General features: G+C 35.7%; 5 protein-coding genes across 6 annotated transcripts; 2 read left to right on the forward strand and 3 right to left on the reverse strand.

Moving 5' to 3' along the window:
- Window positions 1–921: 921 nt before the first annotated feature.
- LOC122608900 (protein ALP1-like) lies at window positions 922–2,208 on the reverse strand. Its single transcript, XM_043781972.1, has one exon. It carries the CDS (start codon window positions 2,206–2,208, stop codon window positions 922–924), a length of 1,287 nt encoding a protein of 428 aa, XP_043637907.1.
- Window positions 2,209–2,732: 524 nt separating this feature from the next.
- On the forward strand, window positions 2,733–10,011 carry LOC122607487 (THO complex subunit 5B-like). Its single transcript, XM_043780464.1, has 8 exons — window positions 2,733–3,007; window positions 4,540–4,830; window positions 4,986–5,322; window positions 5,662–6,002; window positions 6,299–6,561; window positions 6,800–7,394; window positions 7,914–8,048; window positions 9,273–10,011. The coding sequence occupies exons 1-8, from the start codon at window positions 2,783–2,785 to the stop codon at window positions 9,537–9,539; spliced, it is 2,454 nt and encodes an 817-aa protein (XP_043636399.1). The 5' UTR covers window positions 2,733–2,782; the 3' UTR covers window positions 9,540–10,011.
- Window positions 10,012–13,205: 3,194 nt separating this feature from the next.
- LOC122606448 (TMV resistance protein N-like) lies at window positions 13,206–14,683 on the reverse strand. Its single transcript, XM_043779306.1, has 2 exons — window positions 14,457–14,683; window positions 13,206–14,214 (listed from the first exon to the last, which is right to left on the reverse strand). The coding sequence occupies exon 2, from the start codon at window positions 13,983–13,985 to the stop codon at window positions 13,431–13,433; it is 555 nt and encodes a 184-aa protein (XP_043635241.1). The 5' UTR covers window positions 13,986–14,214; window positions 14,457–14,683; the 3' UTR covers window positions 13,206–13,430.
- A 463-nt stretch (window positions 14,684–15,146) lies between these two features.
- LOC122608901 (disease resistance-like protein DSC2) lies at window positions 15,147–15,645 on the forward strand. Its single transcript, XM_043781973.1, has 2 exons — window positions 15,147–15,209; window positions 15,301–15,645. The coding sequence occupies exons 1-2, from the start codon at window positions 15,147–15,149 to the stop codon at window positions 15,643–15,645; spliced, it is 408 nt and encodes a 135-aa protein (XP_043637908.1).
- A 451-nt stretch (window positions 15,646–16,096) lies between these two features.
- On the reverse strand, window positions 16,097–19,668 carry LOC122606771 (bZIP transcription factor 23-like). 2 transcript variants are annotated; one of them, XM_043779627.1, is made up of 5 exons: window positions 19,446–19,668; window positions 17,788–18,985; window positions 17,465–17,533; window positions 17,349–17,378; window positions 16,097–16,552 (listed from the first exon to the last, which is right to left on the reverse strand). In XM_043779627.1, the coding sequence occupies exons 2-5, from the start codon at window positions 18,907–18,909 to the stop codon at window positions 16,475–16,477; spliced, it is 1,299 nt and encodes a 432-aa protein (XP_043635562.1). In that variant the 5' UTR covers window positions 18,910–18,985; window positions 19,446–19,668; the 3' UTR covers window positions 16,097–16,474. The 2 variants fall into 2 exon arrangements, with proteins under 2 accessions (XP_043635562.1, XP_043635563.1); XM_043779628.1 differs by having other exon boundaries at window positions 16,097–16,549; window positions 19,446–19,664.
- Between the last annotated feature and the right edge of the window lie 2,008 nt (window positions 19,669–21,676).

Raw genomic sequence — 21,676 nt, forward strand, 5'->3', positions numbered from 1 at the left:
ATTTAAGTTTATTTAATGGTCTATGTTATATTGGTAGATAAGATATGTTAGGTTGGTCGGTTGAAATATTAATGGTTCAAACTTTAACAAATGGAAAATGTTTTAAGTCTGAACACATAAAAATTTTATACCTTCCAAATCAAAAGCTTGTATCGTGAATTTTAAATTGATTGCACAACTATGTAACGCACAACTATGTAATGCACATTAACTAAAGCCCTTTGCGTTTAACAAAATCCTTTGCAATATAACTGTAAGAATGTGTTCCGTACCGAATATCGGATTTGCACGAACACATGGAGTGAGGAATCCTCCATGAATCTGTTTGACATGTTTACAAGACGAACAATGGAATCAAACAAGAACATAAACAAGTTAGAGATATATAGATGTATCAATACTCATCAATACATCAATCATTCAATTACGGTACCAAGTTAATATACATCTTAAAGAGTTGTAACGAAACCATCAAGTCATCAACTTGAAACGTACAATCTAACATGTTAGGCTTAGAGATGGGTTGGGCCAAACCACAAATTCGTGTATCTTAGGCTCACAATTAAATTCGGCCTAAGTAATATAATCAATAATGTTGACACATAACTTAATTACAAATAACTCGATTTAAGGGGGAGAGGAGTCATGCCTCCCAAATTCCACCAATCAAATACCTTCAACTCAATTTTCCTTTTCAACCCTCCCAACCATCCCTCCCCAATCATTTTTAATGTCATTCATGACTTTCCCATCCCTCCCAAAATTTTTTTTTCTTTTTCATTTAATTTAAACAAACTTTTTCTTTTTTAATAAAAACTTAAAACATTTCATTAAAATTAAACTAAACATTACATAAACATGAATTAAAAAGTACATAACAACATAAACCGAAACTAAAAATCTACATGATAACGAAGACAACTAAATCAAACTCGCAGCTGAAGGTGGCTGCATCGCTGGATCGTCAAGGAATGATAAGTCTAAAGCCGATACATGCGCCGTGAGATCATATCGGAGTCGATGATGCACGTTCTCGTCCATTATTTCCCGGTTTGCTTCCGGGTTATAAACTCTTGGCACCGGTGGATCCATAATATAAACCGGTGATATTGTCTGCCCGTTGTCTTTGATGATCATGTTGTGTAGTATAGTACACGCATCGACGACTTTTTTGATCTTCTCCTTTGTCCATAGCCGAAGGGGACGGTCCAAGATCTTCCATTTTCCCTTGAGAACACCAAACGCTCGCTCAACATCCTTTCTTGCAGCCTCTTGTATTCTTTTAAATTTCTTTTCATCTTGTTCCACTAGATGAGGATAAGCTTTAACAAACGCAACCCACCTAGGATAGATTCCATCGGTAAGGTAGTAACCGCGCTTGTAATCATGTCCATTTACGCTAAATGAACTGTCTGGCGCGGATCCATTACGCTCGTTTAGAAACAACGACGACTGCTGCAAAACATTGACGTCGTTGTTCGATCCAGCAGATTCGAAAAACGAATGCCAAATCCACAAGTCATAAGAAGCAACACATTCAATCATAATAGTAGGTACCTTGTGATCACCCCTCATGTATTGCCCTTTTAAGTGTCTAGGGCACATCCCCCTTTCGATGTGTGTACAATCAAGACTACCAAGCATTCCTGGAATGTGGTGTCTTTCTTCATGAGCTTGTGTGATGAGAGCAACGTCATGAGATGTCGGCCTACGTAAGAACTCCTTTTGATACAAATTGACGAACGCATCACAAAAGTACTCCATGGTCTCACATCCCGTTCTAGCAGCCATACATAAATACTCGTCATACGCGTCTGAAGGTTTACCCGTAGACAGTTGCTTGATCGCCGATGTGCACTTTTGAAGAGCGCTGCAACTGTTTTTACCCCGTGCGTCGTACCCCTCTTGAAAGTAACTAAAGTTAGCTTCAATATCACCAACAATTTTTAAAAACAACCTCTTGCTTATGCGAACACGATGACGAAAAAATGGTTCGTCAAACTTTGAGTCTTCAACGAAGTAGTCACACATTAGTATCACGTGAGCTTCTTCTCGGTCTCGATCAATATACCTACGAGTGTCAGAAGAGGTGCCGGTATCTTCAAGCTCGGCGTACACTTGATTAAAAAACTGAAAAGTACTCCCCGTAGAGGAATCGTCTAACTTCGGTGGAACACAAAATGAAGAAGATGAGGAAACGAAATCCATTTTTTGGTAGTGTGGTGTTTTTTTGGGTGAAAGTGTGAAGATATGGTTTTGTTTGGTGATTTTTGTAGTTAAAAAAGAGGTGTATTTATAGATAAATAGGTAGGGGAATTTTTTTTTTTTTTTTAATCATGTTCAACGGTCAAAATAGGCTGGACCCCACCCCACTCCGCTCCCCCACGCTCCTCTTCAACGTTCCATTCGTCCATCCCTCGCAGGGCTTTAATGCCGTTGGACTCCATGCCGCTGGCATGCTGTCAGGTTGGCGCTGGTGTTCCCTCGCCGGCATGCCATGCTGTTTGCCATGTCATCGACCACTCCTCTCCCCCTAAAACAAAATTCTACGATGTTGTTGTCACCTAAAAATACAGCTTATAAATATGATATAACAGATGTAAAAATTAAAATCCCAATCTAAAAATTTATAAAAAAATAAATTTTTTTAACAAAAGGTCAAAGAACTAGTACCAGCCCAACTCACAGCCCGGCTCCAGTTTTTTTTTTGCCAAAACATACCTATACGTATCTAGCCGGCAGCCAGCAGCAGCACAACCAAAATCCAAAACAAGCGAGGGAGATGGACTTGAATATGGGGGAACCAGGCGAGATATTACCAGATCGAAAAATCGACACATCTGCTTATGATTTACTCGATTCCACTTCTTCTTCTGCTCAACACATCATTTCTCAAATCCTTTCCATCAAAAAACAAAATCAATCCTCCTCCTCATCAACTAATTCCAAATCTCAACTCCCCGAACTCTGTACTCAGATGCTTCTTAACTTTGTTAATCTCCGCAAGGTATTTCATTACATTATATTCATCCGTATATATATATATATCTTATACATATATATAAGATATTTGAGTTAGGGTTTACATATAGGATAATATACACCTAATCTCCGCAAGGTAATTCATTACATTATATTCCATCTATATATATATATATATATTTTATACATATAATATATATGTATATATAAGATATTTGAGTTAGGGTTTATATAGGATAATATACACCTATCAAAATTTTACAATATACAACTTTTTTAATCTTCGCAAGGTAATTATATTACATTATATTCATCTATTTTAATTATATGTATATATATATATATATATTATGTGATATATTTGAGTTAGGGTTTATATACACAAGCCAGATGCCCGCGCAATGCAGCTATGATGGTGATATCGGTGGCGGCGGCTGTGGCAGCAGTGGTGGCGGCGATGGGTGGCGACAGTGGTGGTGTCGGAAGCGGTGGCGGTGATGGGTGGTGGGGGCGGCAATGGTGATGAGTTTTAAACTAATTGATGTTAAAGGTGGTAGTGTAGTTATTTTAAGGGTTGAGAGGTTTATGTTTTAAATTAGGGTATTATAAGTATTTAAGATAAAGATGTTTAAATTAGTGAATAAAGAAGAGGGTATTTTGGGTAGTTTAAAGTTGTAATTTGGGAAAAAAAGGGGAGGGGTTGATGCTTTATATAGTGGTATATATAGTAGTATAGATATAGATAGTATAGATATAGAAGTATAGAAATAGATAGGATAATATATCCCTATCAAATATCTACTATAGCCTTTTAGTTTTAGTATACCTCTTGAAACCTTAACTGTTAATTAGGTAGGTATGGTTTTCGGCAGGTGCTTAGTGTATCTGATTATTGCGTTTTCATACATTACATGTTTAAACATATTGTAGAATAATATTTTCGATCAATACGTTTACCGGTTAACGTTGCTATGGTAAAAGATTAAAAAAAAATGTTGAGTTGAACCAGTAAAGTTTAATTAGGAATTTTCTTTTTGAAATATATTTGTTATGAAATACTCGTTATACGATTGTATTTTCTTTGGAAGTAGTCATACTCTCAATTTTATTTTTTACTATTTTTCTTTATGAGACAAGCAGTGTAACTTGTGCCACGTCCTTCTACACATAAGCACGGAAAAATGTTGGTAGACATGTTATATTGATGATAATGATAATACAAAAATTAAGATGGCAAAATCATACGCATATGTTAATCTTCATGGATTGATTAGTTTCTATGGGTAGTGTTCTGTAGTTTTGACTCGTCGAAACGGTTTAGATTGTTTGCTTATTGCATTTCGATACATGCGATAAACAGTTTTTCGTTTTTGTGTTTGTTTGGATAGAAGTAAAGTCTGCATGGTTGTATGCTTTGCTTATTTGACAAGGTTAAATTATATTTGATTGATTTCTCGAATATACACAATCATGTATAGTTACTTAGTCATTGTAAACTGTTAAACTGTCATAACCTCTTGGTGTCCTCACTTTTTTTTTTTCATCCTTTTGTTGCAGGCAAATCGTTCCATATTGCTTGAAGAAGATCTTGTAAAAGCAGAGACGGAACATGCAAAAGCACCTGTTGACTTCACGACATTGCAGCTTCACAATCTTATGTATGAGAAGAATCATTATTTGAAAGCAATTAAGGCTTGCAAAGACTTTAAGTCCAAGTATCCAGATATCGAACTTGTATCCGAGGAAGTTTTTTTCAAAGAGGCCCCAGTAGAAATTAAAAACTCCGTGCTGTCAAATGATAAATCCCACAATCTGATGCTTAAGAGGCTCAATTTTGAGCTATTTCAGGTATATTGTGATTATTAATGTTCAATCTCCGTTCTAATACCTATGAAAGAAGTTTCCTTTTCATCATATTGTATATTTTACATGATCATATTCCGATTGTACTTTGGTTATTCTCATTATCTCATATTTCTGTTTTTACTCTTATGATTTGGCAGCGCAAAGAATTGTCGAAACTTCATGCAGAAATGGAAGAGCAAAAGAAAGTCCTTCAGGACACAATTGCAAACAGGAAGAAGTTTTTATCAAGTCTTCCTTCTCATCTTAAATCACTCAAGAAAGCATCACTGCCGGTGCAAAACCAACTGGGAATTCTTCACACGAAGAAATTAAAGCAGCATCAGTTGGCAGAGTTGCTTCCACCGCCACTCTATGTTATATACTCACAAATGCTGGGTCATAAAGAAGCGTTTGGTGAGAGTATTGATCTCGAGATTGAGGGTAGCATGAAGGATGCTTATACTTTTGCCCGCCAACAGGCCAATAAGGATAGCAGTAAGTTGGTTACTACTTACAACATATCAATCTCATCTTTCTTACACAAGTGTTACTTTTATTATGCTTTTGTATCCTCGTAATGGTGGGTAATTTTTTTTTTCCAAAAATAAAGCCTCCTGTATATTTTGTACCCCGTGACACCCCTAAAGTGGTGATATACTGTCTAAGAAGAACATAGCAATCATGAGTTTTGATGCCACATAACTGACATATCCTTTTAATGATGGTTCGTTACAAGTTATACTTTTCTTACCCCATGGTATCTTTAAAATGCTAAAATGGTATTTTAGTGTGTTTGGAAAAAAAAAAGACAATGATGCATTTTTGTGGTGGCAGGCATATCTGCTGCTAGTACAGAGAATTCCAAGTTAGAAGATGATGTGGTTGATGAGGAAGATGATGGTCAAAGAAGGAGAAAGCGTCCAAAGAAAGTCCAAGGCAAAGAAAGTCTCGATCAATCAGGAATATATCAATTGCACCCACTTAGACTCCACCTCCAAATACATGATGACGAGGCTTCCGATCCAAAGTCTAGAAAGCTTGTTGTACTGAAATTTGAGTATTTGCTGAAATTGAATGTTGTTTGTGTTGATTTTGAAGGATCGAATGACGGTCCGGAGAGTAATATCTTATGTAATCTCTTCCCAAATGACCCAGGACTTGAGCTTCCTCACCAGGTTATTAATTTTCTACATATTCTGTTGGCACATATTCAGTAAAACATGGTGGGTAGCAAGATGGGCAGGTTGAGTAACGGGTTAAAATGAGTTATCTTTTAGCATATGTTGAAATGGTTCGGATAGGGTGACGTCCAATATTTCTCTTTTTCTTATCTAACCCATTTGGTTCATCTGGAATTAAAGACTTCCCTAATCAACCCATTCATTAGTAATTCGGTCAAAATTGGCACCACTAGTAACATTGTTCCATTTTTGGGATTCTTATCAAATTTATTGTTCCCGATTTATCACAGTCAGCTAAGCTATGGAGTGGTGATGGCCCTATATTTGATGAAAGAAGATCTTCACGTCCATATAAATGGGCCCAACATTTAGCTGGAATTGACTTTTTACCAGAGGTCTCACCGCTCCTTGCAACCGGCAGTGAATTAACGAACGGCGAAGCCACAAAACAATCTACAATAGTTTCTGGGTTATCGTTATACCGCCAACAGAACCGGGTCCAGACGGTTGTGCAAAGAATTCGGGCTAGAAAGAAGGCTCAGCTGGCCCTTGCGTGAGTCACTGCACTATATGTTTAGACTTGAACGGATCTAGGTCAAATGTCTATGAAGACCTATTATAGCAGATATCAGTCACAATGTAGTTTGACCGAGTTTTCACTTGTTTATTTGTTAAAACTATGGAAGTTATGAGTATCATGGTTTTATTGATTATCCTAGCATTTACTATGAGTTATTTTGTTTCAGTAGGTATGCCTATTGAAAACTTGGAAATCTTTGGTTGACTTACAGGCGACAGATTGACTCGCTAACAAAGCTAAAATGGCCTTCTTTGGCTTGTCAAACGGTACCGTGGTTTTCACATGCCCGTCTGTGTAGTTTGCAAAGTTGGACATTTATCTCCTCATCAAAGCCTGCTGCTTCCATTGAAGAACAAATTCAAGCCCCACGGGAAATCGAGATGGTTGGTGAACCCGATATTGCAAAGACAGGGTTAGAGAATGCCAGGGAAGATGGGGAGCTTCCATCTTTAAATCCATCTGCTACTGTTGTGAACGAAATTACACTAACACCCTTAAAGATATCTGGCATGGAGCACTCTAAACGTCTTGCTTTCATTACTAAATCCGTGTCTTCTCCAATGAGCAAGGGAAAATCAACCAAATCACCAAGTTTTAGAAAGACTGATGAAGATTTGGATTTGATGGTATTATATGAAAGCGAGGTGGATGAACCAAGCCAAATTGAGGAGACTGATGTACTAACTGGCACTGAGAATGTAAAGCTAATTGATAACTCATGGATTGCGTGTGGGGTCCGAGAATACCGTCTTCTTCTAGCCAGAAAGGTCATCAATGGTGATGGCTACATGAAATTAGAAGCCAAGGTATATGAATGATGTTATGTTGTTTAGTAGGCTTACTGATGGGAAAATGTGCTGGTCAAGGGGGGTGGGTAACAGTTCAAACGAGCATGTTCTATACAGGTACAATTGGGCTGTCAGGTTGAGCTGAAAAACTTTTTATTATAGATTTTTATCAATAATTGATAAGTGTGTAAACTGTTGTATATGATTTACAAAAGTTATATTATGTTTATGTCAATAGTTTTCTAGTACTAAATGAAAAAGTAATTTATGGGGTTCATAAAGAAAGAGATTTTTTGGGGATTTTATTCTTTAATGCACTAGAACTACATTTTGTGTATGCCAACCTGTTTGGCTTTCCCCCTTGTGGCTGGAGGTTCACCAGCAACAACTCCGGGCTACCTGCAAAGCAGGTGGTCGCCCTGGGATTAGTTGCTTGCAAAGGGGGCCAGATATTTATGTTAACCAAAGAAAAAACAGACATCTTAACTTTGTAAGATGTAATCACCCGATTCATACTTGAAGTTTTTGTTATGGCAGGTCACAGTCAGCATGGAGTATCCCCTCAGGCCGCCACTGTTTACCTTAAATCTTTTTAGAGCCGCTACTGCAGAAACTGAGTCAGGGACCGAGGCTTACGAGTGGTTCAATGAACTGCGAGCGATGGAGGCAGAGGTAAGCTATTAAGGTTTTTTGTTGTGTCTTAGTGCATTATGTCAGAGTTATCTTAACGTTTTACAAAAAGTAGGTCATGGATAATGAAATAATTTGAATGATAATTTCCAGCTCAATCTTAGGCCATTGTCAGATGAGAGCCAATTATAAATAAATACTTGATTATTTGAAATTTCTCTACAGACTGTAGTATTTCAAAGTATTTTAGTCTTTTAGATGTTCCTAAACTACCCTTTTTTCCAAGATTGGCTAAAATGTAATTTGTTAATTGTTGTATAAGCAATGTATGATTGTCAAAACAATTCCCTATACCCACTTTAAATTTTAAAGCAGATCCTATATTGAGAATAAGAGGAGTTTTATCTTAGAACTGAGAATAAACATATGTGGTTGGTGAAACTTAGAAGTGGCAAAATAGTCTTGCAATAGGTCTAACGGGTAGATTTTCGCAAGGGTGTTAATCGGTTGTGTTAATTCAAAACCAATATCATTTAGTTTGTTTTTACTAGTTATGTGTGTCAATTAATTATTAAGAATAAGTAGGTTGTATCCATCAGAAGTACATTGTGGGCAACTTTTGGCGTCTTTAATCTATTTTACTGATTTCCTTTTTAGCTATATATGCTTTTATATACATTTTACCCTTGGTTTTAAAAGGCGATAGGCGCACAAAAGCGACATGGTCCATTTCCAAAATGTAAAGCGCAAAGCGCAAAAGCGGTGGGCTTTTCGTACGAGAGGCGCGCACTTTTGCAAGAAATTTTATACATAATTTATATAGTATTTACAAGTTATAACACATAAAATACTAAAACACTTTCATATATACATATAAAACACCTTTTAAGTAGCAAAAACACCTTTATGTAACAAAACAATCTGGTATTCAAGTTTTATGCCAAAAACTCATGAGCAAAACAACTGATTGTACAAAAAGCGCATGGCTTTTGACCCAAAGCGACAACAGCTGAGCCTTAGGTTGCCTTGGGCTTAAGCGAGCCTAAGACGAGCTTTTTAAAACCAAGATTTTACCTATTAGCTAGTTTTCTAGTGACATCCATTCTACCCATAAGAAATTAAATATAACCTGAATCGGGTTCATAACTTAATAGATTAAAGTTTCAACCTCTAGTTAATCTTCAGTCTTGGTATATTTCTTCTGGGTTTCTGTATATACACGTCTTATTTTGGACTCTCGGTAATCCGTTTGTGTGCATCATTTAGGTAAATATCCAAGTAATCAAAATGATACCTTGGGAAGAAGAGAATCTTGTGTTGGGGCATCAAGTATGTTGCCTTGCAATGCTATTTGACTTCTATCTGACTGGTGAAGCTTCGTCTTCTGAAAAGGGAAAGACTACTTCTGTTGTTGATGTTGGTTTGTGCAAACCTGTTAATGGAAGTCTTGTAGCAAGAACTTACAGGGGTCGAGATCATAGGAAAATGATCTCCTGGAAGGACAATGGTTGCACCCCTGGTTATCCTAGCTAGGTTCAACTAGGTATAGTCAGCAAATCTATCAACCTTGTGGAAACACCCTTTTTGGGTATTTTCCATCTTGGAGTTCAGCTTGATGCCAATCAGGCTCGTTTGGTTTCGTGAGTATTTTTTTTACAAGCTTCACTTAGCATGACTTATGGTTCACTTGGTGGCACAAGGGGATAATTGGTGCAGTTAATGGTGATCAACCTTTCAGGAGTTCAACATTACTTTGTTTCTTCCAGAGACCGTGTGGTTGTAGTGTAGAAATACGAACTCTTCTGTTTATTGACATTGTTCTCTTGATAGTCTAACAAATCAGCAATCAAGAATCAAATATTGACACTGTTCAAATTATAAATTTTTTGAAGTCTAAAATTTTGTCCTCCTTGTGCTAGTTGCTGATTTACGTTGTAAACATGGCTGGTTCGCCATTGGACTGTAGTAACATTGTTATAACGTAACAAAATCTTGCCTGGACTTATATTAAATTTTGAATTTAATTGGTGGTGATAATAGTTTGTCCTAAAAGCTGTCAGATATGACACCAGGACTGTTGTTGAGGGTTTGCATAGGGCCGTCGTTGAGGGTCTGCAACTGTGTTGGACCTAGTTTTATTATATAGGACAAATGTATTTTATTTTCTCATTTTTACAATTTATTCTTATCATCATGAATGATGAATTTTCTTTCTTATTTTAGTGCCTTATTGGAATACTTGCATAGAGCCTTTGAAATCTCGCTAAATTTTGGCTACAGTTCTGATGTTAAAACTAAGGAAGCATCAGAAGTACTCTTCGATTTAAACATGAATTGGCCGGTGTTTCAAGTACTGAAACATGCTAAGCATGAGGATTGAATCTATTGGATGAACAGAAAAAAGTAGTGATAGACAACAAAAATTTTTTCAACTCTATATCAACTTTCATTAGTACTGTTCTCAAAATGATTAAACAACAGAAACCATAATGGGGTTGACATTAACTAAAGTTACTTAAAAGCCATAGCGTTATCACATTACCAATGGAAAACAAGAACGCAGTCACGACACTGAATTGTTTACCAACCAATCACTAGGATTATGGATGATTCGAGCTTCTATCAAGCAACCGAGTTTAATTGAACTTGCCCAAGACAAGTTTGATCCCAGTTTAAACTCAATGACCATGCTTGAAACTAATATTGAGCCAAACTAGAGCTTATGAGGTTTTAACTGAATCTCTTCTATATCTTTTTAAGTTGGCTTATATGTGTACATAAATAATATGCAAGTACCGGGAATTTACAAATCATGTTATTATTGAATTCTATTGTTTGCAAGTAGTCCAACGTAAACTTAAATTTTTGATTAGGCCATCAACTAATATTTCTATTTCATTATTTTACATGGTATCAGTTGAACCAACAGTATGCTTTTCATTTTAAGTATTGGCTCGAACTCGTTTTTAGCTATCAGGTTAAAAACTTGCAGTTTAAAGAGGAAGCGAAAATCGAACAGGGACCATCAGTGTAAGTACCCCATGTGATTGTTATCACATAAACCCAATTTTTGTATTAAAGTTGGCTTTACCTTCGAAATATTCTTTTTTCTAGATTAGCATGGTGTGTTTTGGCTTCTTTTTTTTTTTTTTTTAAAGCTATGATACAACACATTTATTGAGTGTACGTGTTAAGGAACGCAATGAAGTAGTTCTCTATTATATATAGTTCACGATATTTTTGAAGAAATTAGATAATCATAAAAAAAAACTTGTTCATAGTATGCAAAAACTGAAAAAGCGCAGAGAGAAAAGGTAAATAGTAAGAGGTCCATGGCCCGAGTATTGGGGAAAGTTAATTACTATTAATGCATGAATCAGAAGTCATTAAAGATATATTGTTTCCTTTAGATTCATCAGATGATAACAAAGAGCTTTTTGTAATCAGGGCTCGTTTGCAAGATTCGATATCACAGTTGGAAATTGGGTTGGCGGTGCCAATATTCATGAGAAACGTAGAAACCTTGCAACCCAAATTTTTCTGTCAACTCTTTTGTAAAGAGAAGTAGAAGTGCAGAATGTTCAACAAGGAAAACGCATAAAAAAGAGCAGGTTATGTGACAGTGAAGTCTCGGTAATACTTGATGATGTCGATTATTTAGGCCAACTACAGGCATTAGCTGGATAATCTAAATGGTTTGGAAGTGGGGGCCGAATAATAATCACAACTAGAGATGAAACTAGTGCAACCTTAGTATCGATCTTCAAGAGTTTGCAGGCAACAATACAATGTGAGCAATCAGACATTCAACCTTGACTAAATATAAACTGGTTACATTTGCAGGCACCCATTACCTAACTGCCCATTTTGCCACTGATAAAGGTGGGAGTTAGGTTAGTGACAGGTACGGTGCGATATTTTTCTGAAGTTCTCATATCATCAAGTGTTGGTTTAGGCTTGACCTACAAAACCTACCTTACTTACATTTCTAACTGATCAACAACCCTTCTTGAAGCCGCCCACACATGATTGCATCTGCATTCATTGAACTGATCTATTTATTCAAGCATTAGTCTAGTTCTCGTAATTAGATAGTTTTGTTCAAAGATATGTTGAAAATTATCAATATTTCTAGTAAAAAGTGAAAATGTTTGTGAGTCAACACAAGTGTACAAACGGATGACACACACTAACTACCACTTGAATCTGACTTGTTACCCAACCCACCCATTATGCCACCTCTAATATATTTGTTAACAAGACTAGAAAACATGCTTCAGACATTTTCAGCTAAAGAACAATCAAGGAAAACCAACTGGGTTGGATCAGTGGTTGGAGCCCTTGCCTTTGGAGACAGAGATCATGGGTTCGATCCTCATGCCCAGCAAGGCTGGAGGTCCTTTTCTACCTTTGGTAGAACCTGGAAGCGGCCTCTCTACCTTTGGCAGGGGTAAGGCTGTCTACATCTCAACCTCTCCCATACACCGTCAAAGACGGTATTGGGACCCAAAACCCGTGGAAAACGGCATTGGGAGTACTTTACTTTACTTTTAACAATCAAGGAAATGAAACTGTAGACTCAAAAATGCAATTCATGCATACAATGAGTATCAACAAAGAACATAGACATTATTTGAATTTCCTTAATTCGAACCCAAAAAGCAGGGCATTTGGTGCAACACGTATTCATTTTCCTTGGTGAACTGGAAATCTATGTTGAGCTGATCTAAAACCTCTTTGTCCAAAACCTATTTAAATTCCTTTAATTTTTATCATTATTTTATCAAATATGACTGCAAAAGTTATAGCATATATATAGTAATATGAATTATTTGGAGGTTTTAAGCATTGAAAATACACTTTTGGTGACAATTGGAAATAAGACACACCCGAGATCGAGCCTTCAGTAGTATATGAATGTCTACTCTGTTCAAAAAAAGGTATATGAATGTCTTGTTCACTGTTAATACACATCATACTCAAATTGTTATTCATGAATTTATACAAAAATCCCATAATAAAAAAAGATATAATAATAAATAAATAAAAAGAAAAGCTTTTGAGCGAGATGTTGTCCTTTTTTGTTTCCTTTCATGTGAAAAATAATAAGTTTCTTGGCGAAAAATATAAAACTTGGCATAAAATGTATACAAAACCAATATGAGAGAATAAATCTCGTTCATCAAATTTGATTCACCTTTCTAAGGAAATTATTAAAGCAGATACTGAGTCATCTGCAATCCGCAAGGTAGGCTTATAACAGGAAAAATCATGACGAGAATCTGTTAGTGTTTCCATTGGAGCAAGTTTAGGAACAAGTGCAAATCCAAACCCACTACATCTGTAGGAGTAGCCAAATGAAAATGAAACCGCGCTGTAGGTTTCACCCCACCATATAGTCTAGAATGTGGCATATCATTAAGTTTAACATAGATTCAAAAACACCGAATGAGCCATACTCACCTGAAGCATGAATTTTAGCAATCTGACGCCACCAGTTTTAATACTCCCATACACAAGGAAGACATCATATAACCCGTCACAGCTTTTGTAAAAATCTCCAATGGTTGTAAGCGAGTCACACCAGTCTGCTTTAAGAACCTCTATATTTGATGGGAGTTCAGGCAATTCTACAAGTCTTTTGCAGCAGCTCAAGCAGAGGAGTTTGAGTCTAGCAAGTTGCGAGAGGCTGAAACCTAATCGTGAAAAATCATTCCGGCTAAGATCAAGCACTTCTAAGTTGGATAACTCACCAATATCAGATGGAATTTGTCCCTCTCTCAAACCAATATCACGGAGATCCAACTCTTGTAAGCAACCAAGATGTGACTTTTGAAGAATACGTGTCAACAACCTAGGGGGCACCTCTTCAAATTCCCCACCTCTTTCCCTGTTTAAAGACAACCTTACCAAGCTTCCCATGTTTGCTTGGATTTCTGGGAACTCACGAATATTGTCACAATACTCTATTCCAATCATAATGAGTTTTTTCCATCCGGACAATCGTTGGAAAGACTCTAAGCTTGGAACAACATGATACAGTTACATATTCAAGGTTTCCGTGATTTCCTAGTGATGGGTGAATTTCTTTTAACTCGCGACAATACATAAGTTTCAGCTTTTGAAGACACGGGAGTCCATCAAAATCTGGTGTGCTGAGCAGATTCTCCATATGCGAGAGTTCAAACACTTTCAAATGTGGCAGATGCTAAGGAATAAAATTATACACACAAATTAAAATTTTCAGTATTGTGGAAAGATTGCAAGAAATGTCAAGACTAATTCATACATATAACTAATGTGAACTTTTGGTCAGACATTATCTTAATTACATGCAAGACTTATTTTGAAAGTGAAGATCACTGGAATATGTAATGTTCCCTACAATATACTCGTATATGTCTTCGATCTCCTGCAGTTATATGTAAATTGTAAAAACAATTGAATTACCTTGTAACCATTCCAAAGTTCTTTTGTAAGTTGCATTCCAATTTTAGAACAACAAGATTTGTTGGTTGGAAACTGTCTGGGAATGGACTTTTTGTAGAATACCATTTCCAATAAAAATATCTCAACTCATTTGACAGAGAATATGACCCTTCTGCATACCCATCATCATCATAAAGGTAAAACTGTTTGTGAATAATGCTAAGCAACCTTAGTTTCTTCATGTTTGAAATAATCTTACATAAGCGTGATGAATCACCAGAATATTCTATGGCTTCAATCATGTGATTTTCCTGCAAAAAAGGAGAAAGATGTTGGATATTTTAGTGTAATTGGGTTAATTAGTAATTTTAGTCATAATAATACATCATATAAGTATGGTGGTGCGGAGTGCACGTTTATATGAATTTATTATGATCCCTAAGGGATGAGGGTCAGGGGCCAGAGCCTGATCCCGAACCGTATTGACCCCTTTTAAAAATACCCATTTTGACTTGATCCCGTTTCGACCCGAACCGTATTGACCCGTTGCCTAAACCTGCCCGCCCCGCCCATTTTGCCAGCTATTCATTCATGATAACCTCTGAATTCGATGATGATATTTGTTACTTGCTGCATTTTTCATTTTCATTTAGAGTTGAAAGAAATCAATACAAAGTAGAATCCACCGCGTGTGATTAAATACGTCGATCAATGACATCCTCATCATCCTCTAACTCTGCTCCAGCCTCTTCTTCCCAGTCATGGAAATATGATGTATTTCTTAGTTTGAGGAGAAGATACCCGCAAAACCTTTGTAGATCATCTCTACTCTACTCTTGTAGAACGACTAATACGTGTTTACAAGGATGATGAAGCACTTCCCCGTGGTAATTCCATAGGTCCATCTTTGTTCAAGGGTATCGAAGAATCACATATTGCTGTTATAGTATTCTCCAAAAACTATGCAAATTCTTCGTGGTGTTTGGATGAGCTTGCATATATTATGAGATGCAGGATTGAGATTGGGCTAATCGTTATGCCCATATTCTATGACGTGGATCCTTCACAAGTTCGACAACTAAGGAATTTCGAAGAAGCATTTGCCAAAAAAGAGGCGAAGAACGTCACCAAAGCTGAATTGTGGAGAAAAGCACTTTTTGATGCAAGTAAAATTGCTGGATGGGAACCCAAGCACATTGCCAATGGGTAATTACACTAATCCTCCCATCTAAGATTCTAAGGGTTACATTTATCTTATATTATAAAAGATGAAAAGTGTGATCGGATAGCATCGGCATGGAGTTTTGGCATACCTCGGCAGGCGGCATGCCCTTACAATTCGACAAGTTGAGGCATGCGAAATCGACATATAATTTTCGGTTTAGCAGAGTTAGTAACTAAATTCGAACAACCTGTAGCTCATTATGATTCGGATTCGATTGATTTATAATAGACTGGAATCCGAATAAATAATATCCAATCCAAATAATCGAAACTTTATATGGTTTTGATCTTGGAAAAAATTATGATGGATTAGAGTCCAATCAAATAATCCAAAATATGTGTAATCCCAGCCACATAACAACCACATGACATAATTGGTATTTACGTGCCTATTTCCTAGACTTTGTCAAGGTCTTTAACCTTTAAAACGTTCATGATTGCAAGTCGAACTTATTTATGGTACTTTCATCACGAGAGTTAGTTTGCAACGAAAAACTAAAACGATTACGAATGATACTAAACAAAACAAAACACTCATGGCAACCTGAATTTGCCTACGAATATGTAAAAACCTAACCTCATATTTCCGCTACTTCTACTTCACATAACAATGGAGTTTGAAGATATTAGAATTCAAGTAACATATGACTCACATCCTTAATTAATCTAACTCTGAAGTTCTTTTCCACGAAATATGTACACGTAGAAAAATTCTTTCTCCATTTTAGCCCTCTCAAATGTCAACTGTCAAGCAGCCTTTGGTGCACTTGGGTCAACTTCTTTTAGTAACGCCCATGATCCTCTTTTGAATATCTTTACCATGGACCGGACTGTGTTCTTCTCACATAACGCCGTTTTGCACCAGGCTGCATGTTCATCATTTCCATAACCTGCTATTTTTGGATGCGATAATGATGATTTAGAAGATCAAGTTGACCAAGTTTACAAGACAATGCCTTAAAACAGTTGTGGCATTTTTAACCCATTTGCTACAAATGGGTCGATTTGGGTTATGTCATCTAAAATGGTTCAAATGAATATATTAAGAACATTTACTTCAAGAGGAAACCTAGAATATGGGTTTGGTTGAAAGAGACACAAACTTGCAAAGTGTTATTTTAGTGCGTGCGTTTTATTAGTAATAATTACATTATTATTGCAATTATATAGGCTTTATAATCATATTTGACACATTTGGGCCTGCTCAAAAAGAACCCGTTCTGACTCATGATCTGACTTGCTTTATAATCATATAGGCCCGACCTGCTCATTTTGTCCTCGATCTACAAGTAAAAAACCAATCAAGGGCGGAAGATGTGAAGGGCGTAGGGTCTTTGGCCCTCTAAAAGTTTGGGTTGTGGTTAGCAAATTTTAATATTTACATGCAAATCTTTAAATTTATATTTGTTCTACACTTCTACCACTGATTTTGTACGTGACCTCCTCAAGAATTTGAAATCTGTAGTAAGTAGTGACTAAGGTTAACCACTGAGACTTGAAATCTGTATTTGGTTTGACAAACCATTTTATTGAAGACTTAAATAACCAGTGGAAATATGGTGGGAGTCGACTAGTCAAGGAAAGAACAACAAGCAGCCATGAGAATGCTCACATACTAAACAAACGAGCATGCTCATGGATGCATAGTAAAATGCTTGATTAACAATAGTCGAAGACGACTTAAGGTACCTGATTCTGCTGCATTTCCATCATATCCGCCTGCAATAAATCAACTGCGTTAACTCAAACCTTTTGACAGAATAACTGATTTTTTTACTTCTGTGTTGGTAGGTTAATATTGATACCTTTCTTTTCAATTCTTTATTTTGCTCTTTCAATTTTGAGACTTCTGCTTCCAGTTCCATGGTGTAAGCCTAGAAATACCGCGAAAGAAATTAACAAAACGTTAGCAACCTTTTCAGCCACAGAATAGTATAAAACGTCTAGTAATACAACACATAGTTATGCTTCTTGAACCAAAATATGTTTCCAAAACCATGACTAACTAGTGTTTGTCACAATAATCAAAAGATGTTTCCAAAACAAATAGTTGTGACAACCAAAAAGTATCTAGACTAGACATTTTAGAAGATAGTTCCCTCCAAAAAAAAAAAAAAAATACACTAACCTGCTTACGTGCCCGTGATCTTGCAGCTGACTCTCGGTTCTTTATCATCCGCCTTTGCCTCCTTTCAACAACTTTCTCAACCGTGCTACTTTTCCTTCCCCTCACAACTCCATTAAACTGATAAGGGGACGGTGAAAGCGAAGATGAATCTCCATTATTCTTCCCCATTCCATCTGATGAAACTCCAGGAGACCCAACAGCAACTGTCATACCACCCCCGGATGCCCCTAAACCAACCATACCACCAATCCCGCCTTGTAAAATACCATTCGACACCATATTATTCCCATTCATCATGGTATTATCAGAAATACCCATGATTCCATTCCTAATACCAGGACTTCCCAATGGCTTACTACTCGGTGTAGCCATTGGACCTCCATACGAAAGATTAGTTTGTTTAGGAAACAACTGCTGGTTCTGTTGTTGATTTTGTGTACCTCCAACTCCATTTACATTCAAAGGCAGATTACCCGTCGACTGAAATGCAATTTGGTTGCTATTATTAACATTCACAGCTGCTGCATTTCTACTTGCTGCAGCCTGTTGAAATCCAATAGTACCAAAAACAGGACTATTTTGTGAATTTGTCAAATTAGTAAACACCCCATTATCATTCGGTTTATTAACTAACTGCTCTTCTTCCCTTACAACTCCTGCCTTAACCAAAAATTCCTCAAGTGTCATCTCACCTAAAGTTTGTTGCCTTTGTGGTAAATCCGGTTGTCCAAAACCATTATATTCTTTAGATATATCTTTCCAAACTTCGTCCACCGTCTTCTGACTCAACGTTCGTGGTAAAGTCAATGACCCTTGTCGTTGTATATTCGTCGGTCCACCACCACCAACAGCCCCGCCACCACCACCACCACCTTCTTGAGCACCATTAGCCGTGTTTAAACCCGTTGTTTGGACTTCTTCAGCATTCCAAATGCTTTTTAACAATTCATCCATGTTCATTGACCCGAAATCCTTACCAATACTACCCATAGTGTTTTGTAACTCATCAAAAGTCAACGAATATATCGACCCCTGTCTCGCTAAATGAAAACTACCCGGCGGTCTCCCACTCCCTCCTTCTACCTCCCCTGCCTGCTGGTTCCCAAAATTCTTAAAGTTCATACTTCTATATTATTAAACTTGTAGTAGTATTACTTTGTAAAAGTTGAAATCTGTATTCTAAGCTATCCAAAGCTCACTATTGATCAAAAAACACAAAAACCATCCAAAGTTATTAAACTATGATCATATTATAATATAGTATTCTTTCTTCATATATTTTTTTTTCTAAAAAGACCTTAGCTTAACTTTATAATCCAATATGATAAAACAAGAAAATCAAGCTATGACAATACCAACATGAAAAAAAAATAAAATAAATTTCAATCAAACTTGAAAAAATATGATAATTGAAGAATAGAAAAAAAAAAAAAACAAAACTTAGAAACAAAAAAAAAAGTCAAAACAACAATATCTAAAAAGTTTCAAGGTTGGTACTTGGTAATGACTAAATAAAACTAAGCATAAGTTGATAACTGAATAAAGATATAACAAAAGAAACTAAGCATGATCATACATACATTGTAAAAACAAAGTTAAAAAAATGTAACTTAAACAATAAAATAAGGAAAAAGATGACAGAATTGATGCAAACTTACCAGAATTAGTTATTGAGTGAATAGTATGGCATGAAAAAATAAAAATAAAAATGAAAATCTTTTTAGTGGTAGTGAAGGATTGTTATGGGTGTGTCAAAATGAGAGTGGTCAGGTGAGTTATGAAAGAAGGGTCCGTGATTCAATGAGCCTTTTTTGGGTGCTTAATAAAGAATCTTGGTGCAAAGCTTTGTAAGACAGCCGACAAGTGGTCCGTGTGTTTTACTTTCTAATTATAGAAGTTAAAGTGTACACTTTGTATTATTTTACGTAAAATAAATTCTAACATTTTTGGTATCAACTTCCCTAGTTAGTTTTATAGTATAATAAGAAATAATAGTTAGGGTATTTAAAAACATGTATATGTAGTTGTCAAATGGTTTTTTATATTTGTTTTGGATTTTGTTCTTATCTTGTTGAAAGAAAGTTAGAGTAAGGATTTAGCTTTCCTCTTTGGTATTATGATAATATATATCCATTCATTTTAAGTCTTATCGTTTTAATTGTTAATATGAAAATGAAATGTTTTAGTCATGGAAGACTTTAACTAGAAATTATCTTATCTATACATTTATTAATTAGGAGTTACTAGTCTTATTGGTTGAACCGCTTTCTAAACAAAAAGATGTTAGTTTTAGAGAAGAGATTCCCTCAAGTTGTTTTTAACTTTATAGATCAAGTTGGTAACATCTTGGCCTTTGTATGAAAATCAAAGGTCAAGATTCAAAGTTTGCTTTGAATCTTGATCCTTAATTTTAATCCAAGAGTCAAGAGTTGCCTAAAATGACTAGTCATGTTAGGCAACTTGAGAGAATCACCTCCTGTCTTACTAAGGGTTGTTAATTTTGAGTCTATTGATTTTCTTAATTAAAAGAGTAATAGCCACATACTAATTATATATGTATTTTAATCAATTTAGTAGAAGTTTCTCGATTAGTTCACAAGATTGAATGGCCAATTCTCCTCCGGACCCTCGATTCGATTGTTTTCCAAGAATGTTGAGCCGGGTATGTAAGCCATGTATCTGGGAGGAACTTAAAAGAAGGTGTTTGATATATATGTGATTTGGTTAGTCAAAAATAAGATGTACAATTTAATGAAGTAATTAGTGTATTTTGTAGCGAAACCACAAAAGTTTATTATATGTACAAACTTAAGTTAGATTTCTTAAACTACTTCAAATATTATAGATTATGGTGATTTCTTAAACCACAAAAGTTTTTTTTTTTTTTTTACTTAAGCAGCATGGTCGGATCAGTGGTAAATACTCTGGCATTTGGAGACAGGGGTCATGGGTTTAATCCTCATCCCATGCAAAGGTTAGAGGGCTTTTTCTCTACCATTTAGGTAGAAAATTGAACCAGTCTCTCCACTTAAGTAGAAGTAAAGTTTGTCTACATCTTAGCCTTCCCATACACCGTCGAAGTATTATGGCTCAAAACGCGCGAAAAGCAGCACTGAGCAGTTTTTTTTTTTTACTTAATAAACTTAATAATTTTTAACATAATGCAGACAGTAAAATTTCATGTTATTTTAATTTAATAAACAAAATTAAATGTTAATTACATATTTTAACTTAATAAATACAGACATTATTTATATATTTAGTTATATATATATTTAAAAAAGAACCGATCATTATAGTACACGACCAAGATTTGAATTAACATTAATTCAAGAGAACATTTAGTGTATTTCGTCCATTAGCATTAAGACAATTATCAATGAGAAATAGTTATTGATATATTAAAAAAACAATTACAAATCTTTGACACTTGTATTCTTATGTTGTTTTCATTTTGTGTAGTTGTAAAAGTCATGAAATATTTCTTAACGATTTAAGACCCCGGACAATATGAACTAAGATATCAAGTTTAGTTATAAAAATAATAAAAGACCTTTTTATTTTCAGGCTGGCCGGCTATATTATCTTTTTCCCACAAAGTTATGATAATTGATTTATCTTCCTACAAGTCGTTTTTTAAAAGGGTATGGCAGTATGCATTATGATTCCCTTTTATTTTACCTTTGATAATTAAAGTTTTCTTTTAAGATAACATGTTATCTTATTTTTGAAATTTACTTTATAACATGATCTTCGAATGTTTATTTTTCTTAAATTGTAAATTTAAAATATTTTACACAACAACAACAATAATGCTAATCATGTCGATTGTCAAAGGCAAAATTACAATATACATCGTCTTCATCAGGTATATTATATATCTGAGCAA

This window comes from Erigeron canadensis, chromosome 7, assembly GCF_010389155.1.
Source record: "Erigeron canadensis isolate Cc75 chromosome 7, C_canadensis_v1, whole genome shotgun sequence".
NCBI classification, from domain to species: Eukaryota; Viridiplantae; Streptophyta; class Magnoliopsida; order Asterales; family Asteraceae; genus Erigeron; species Erigeron canadensis.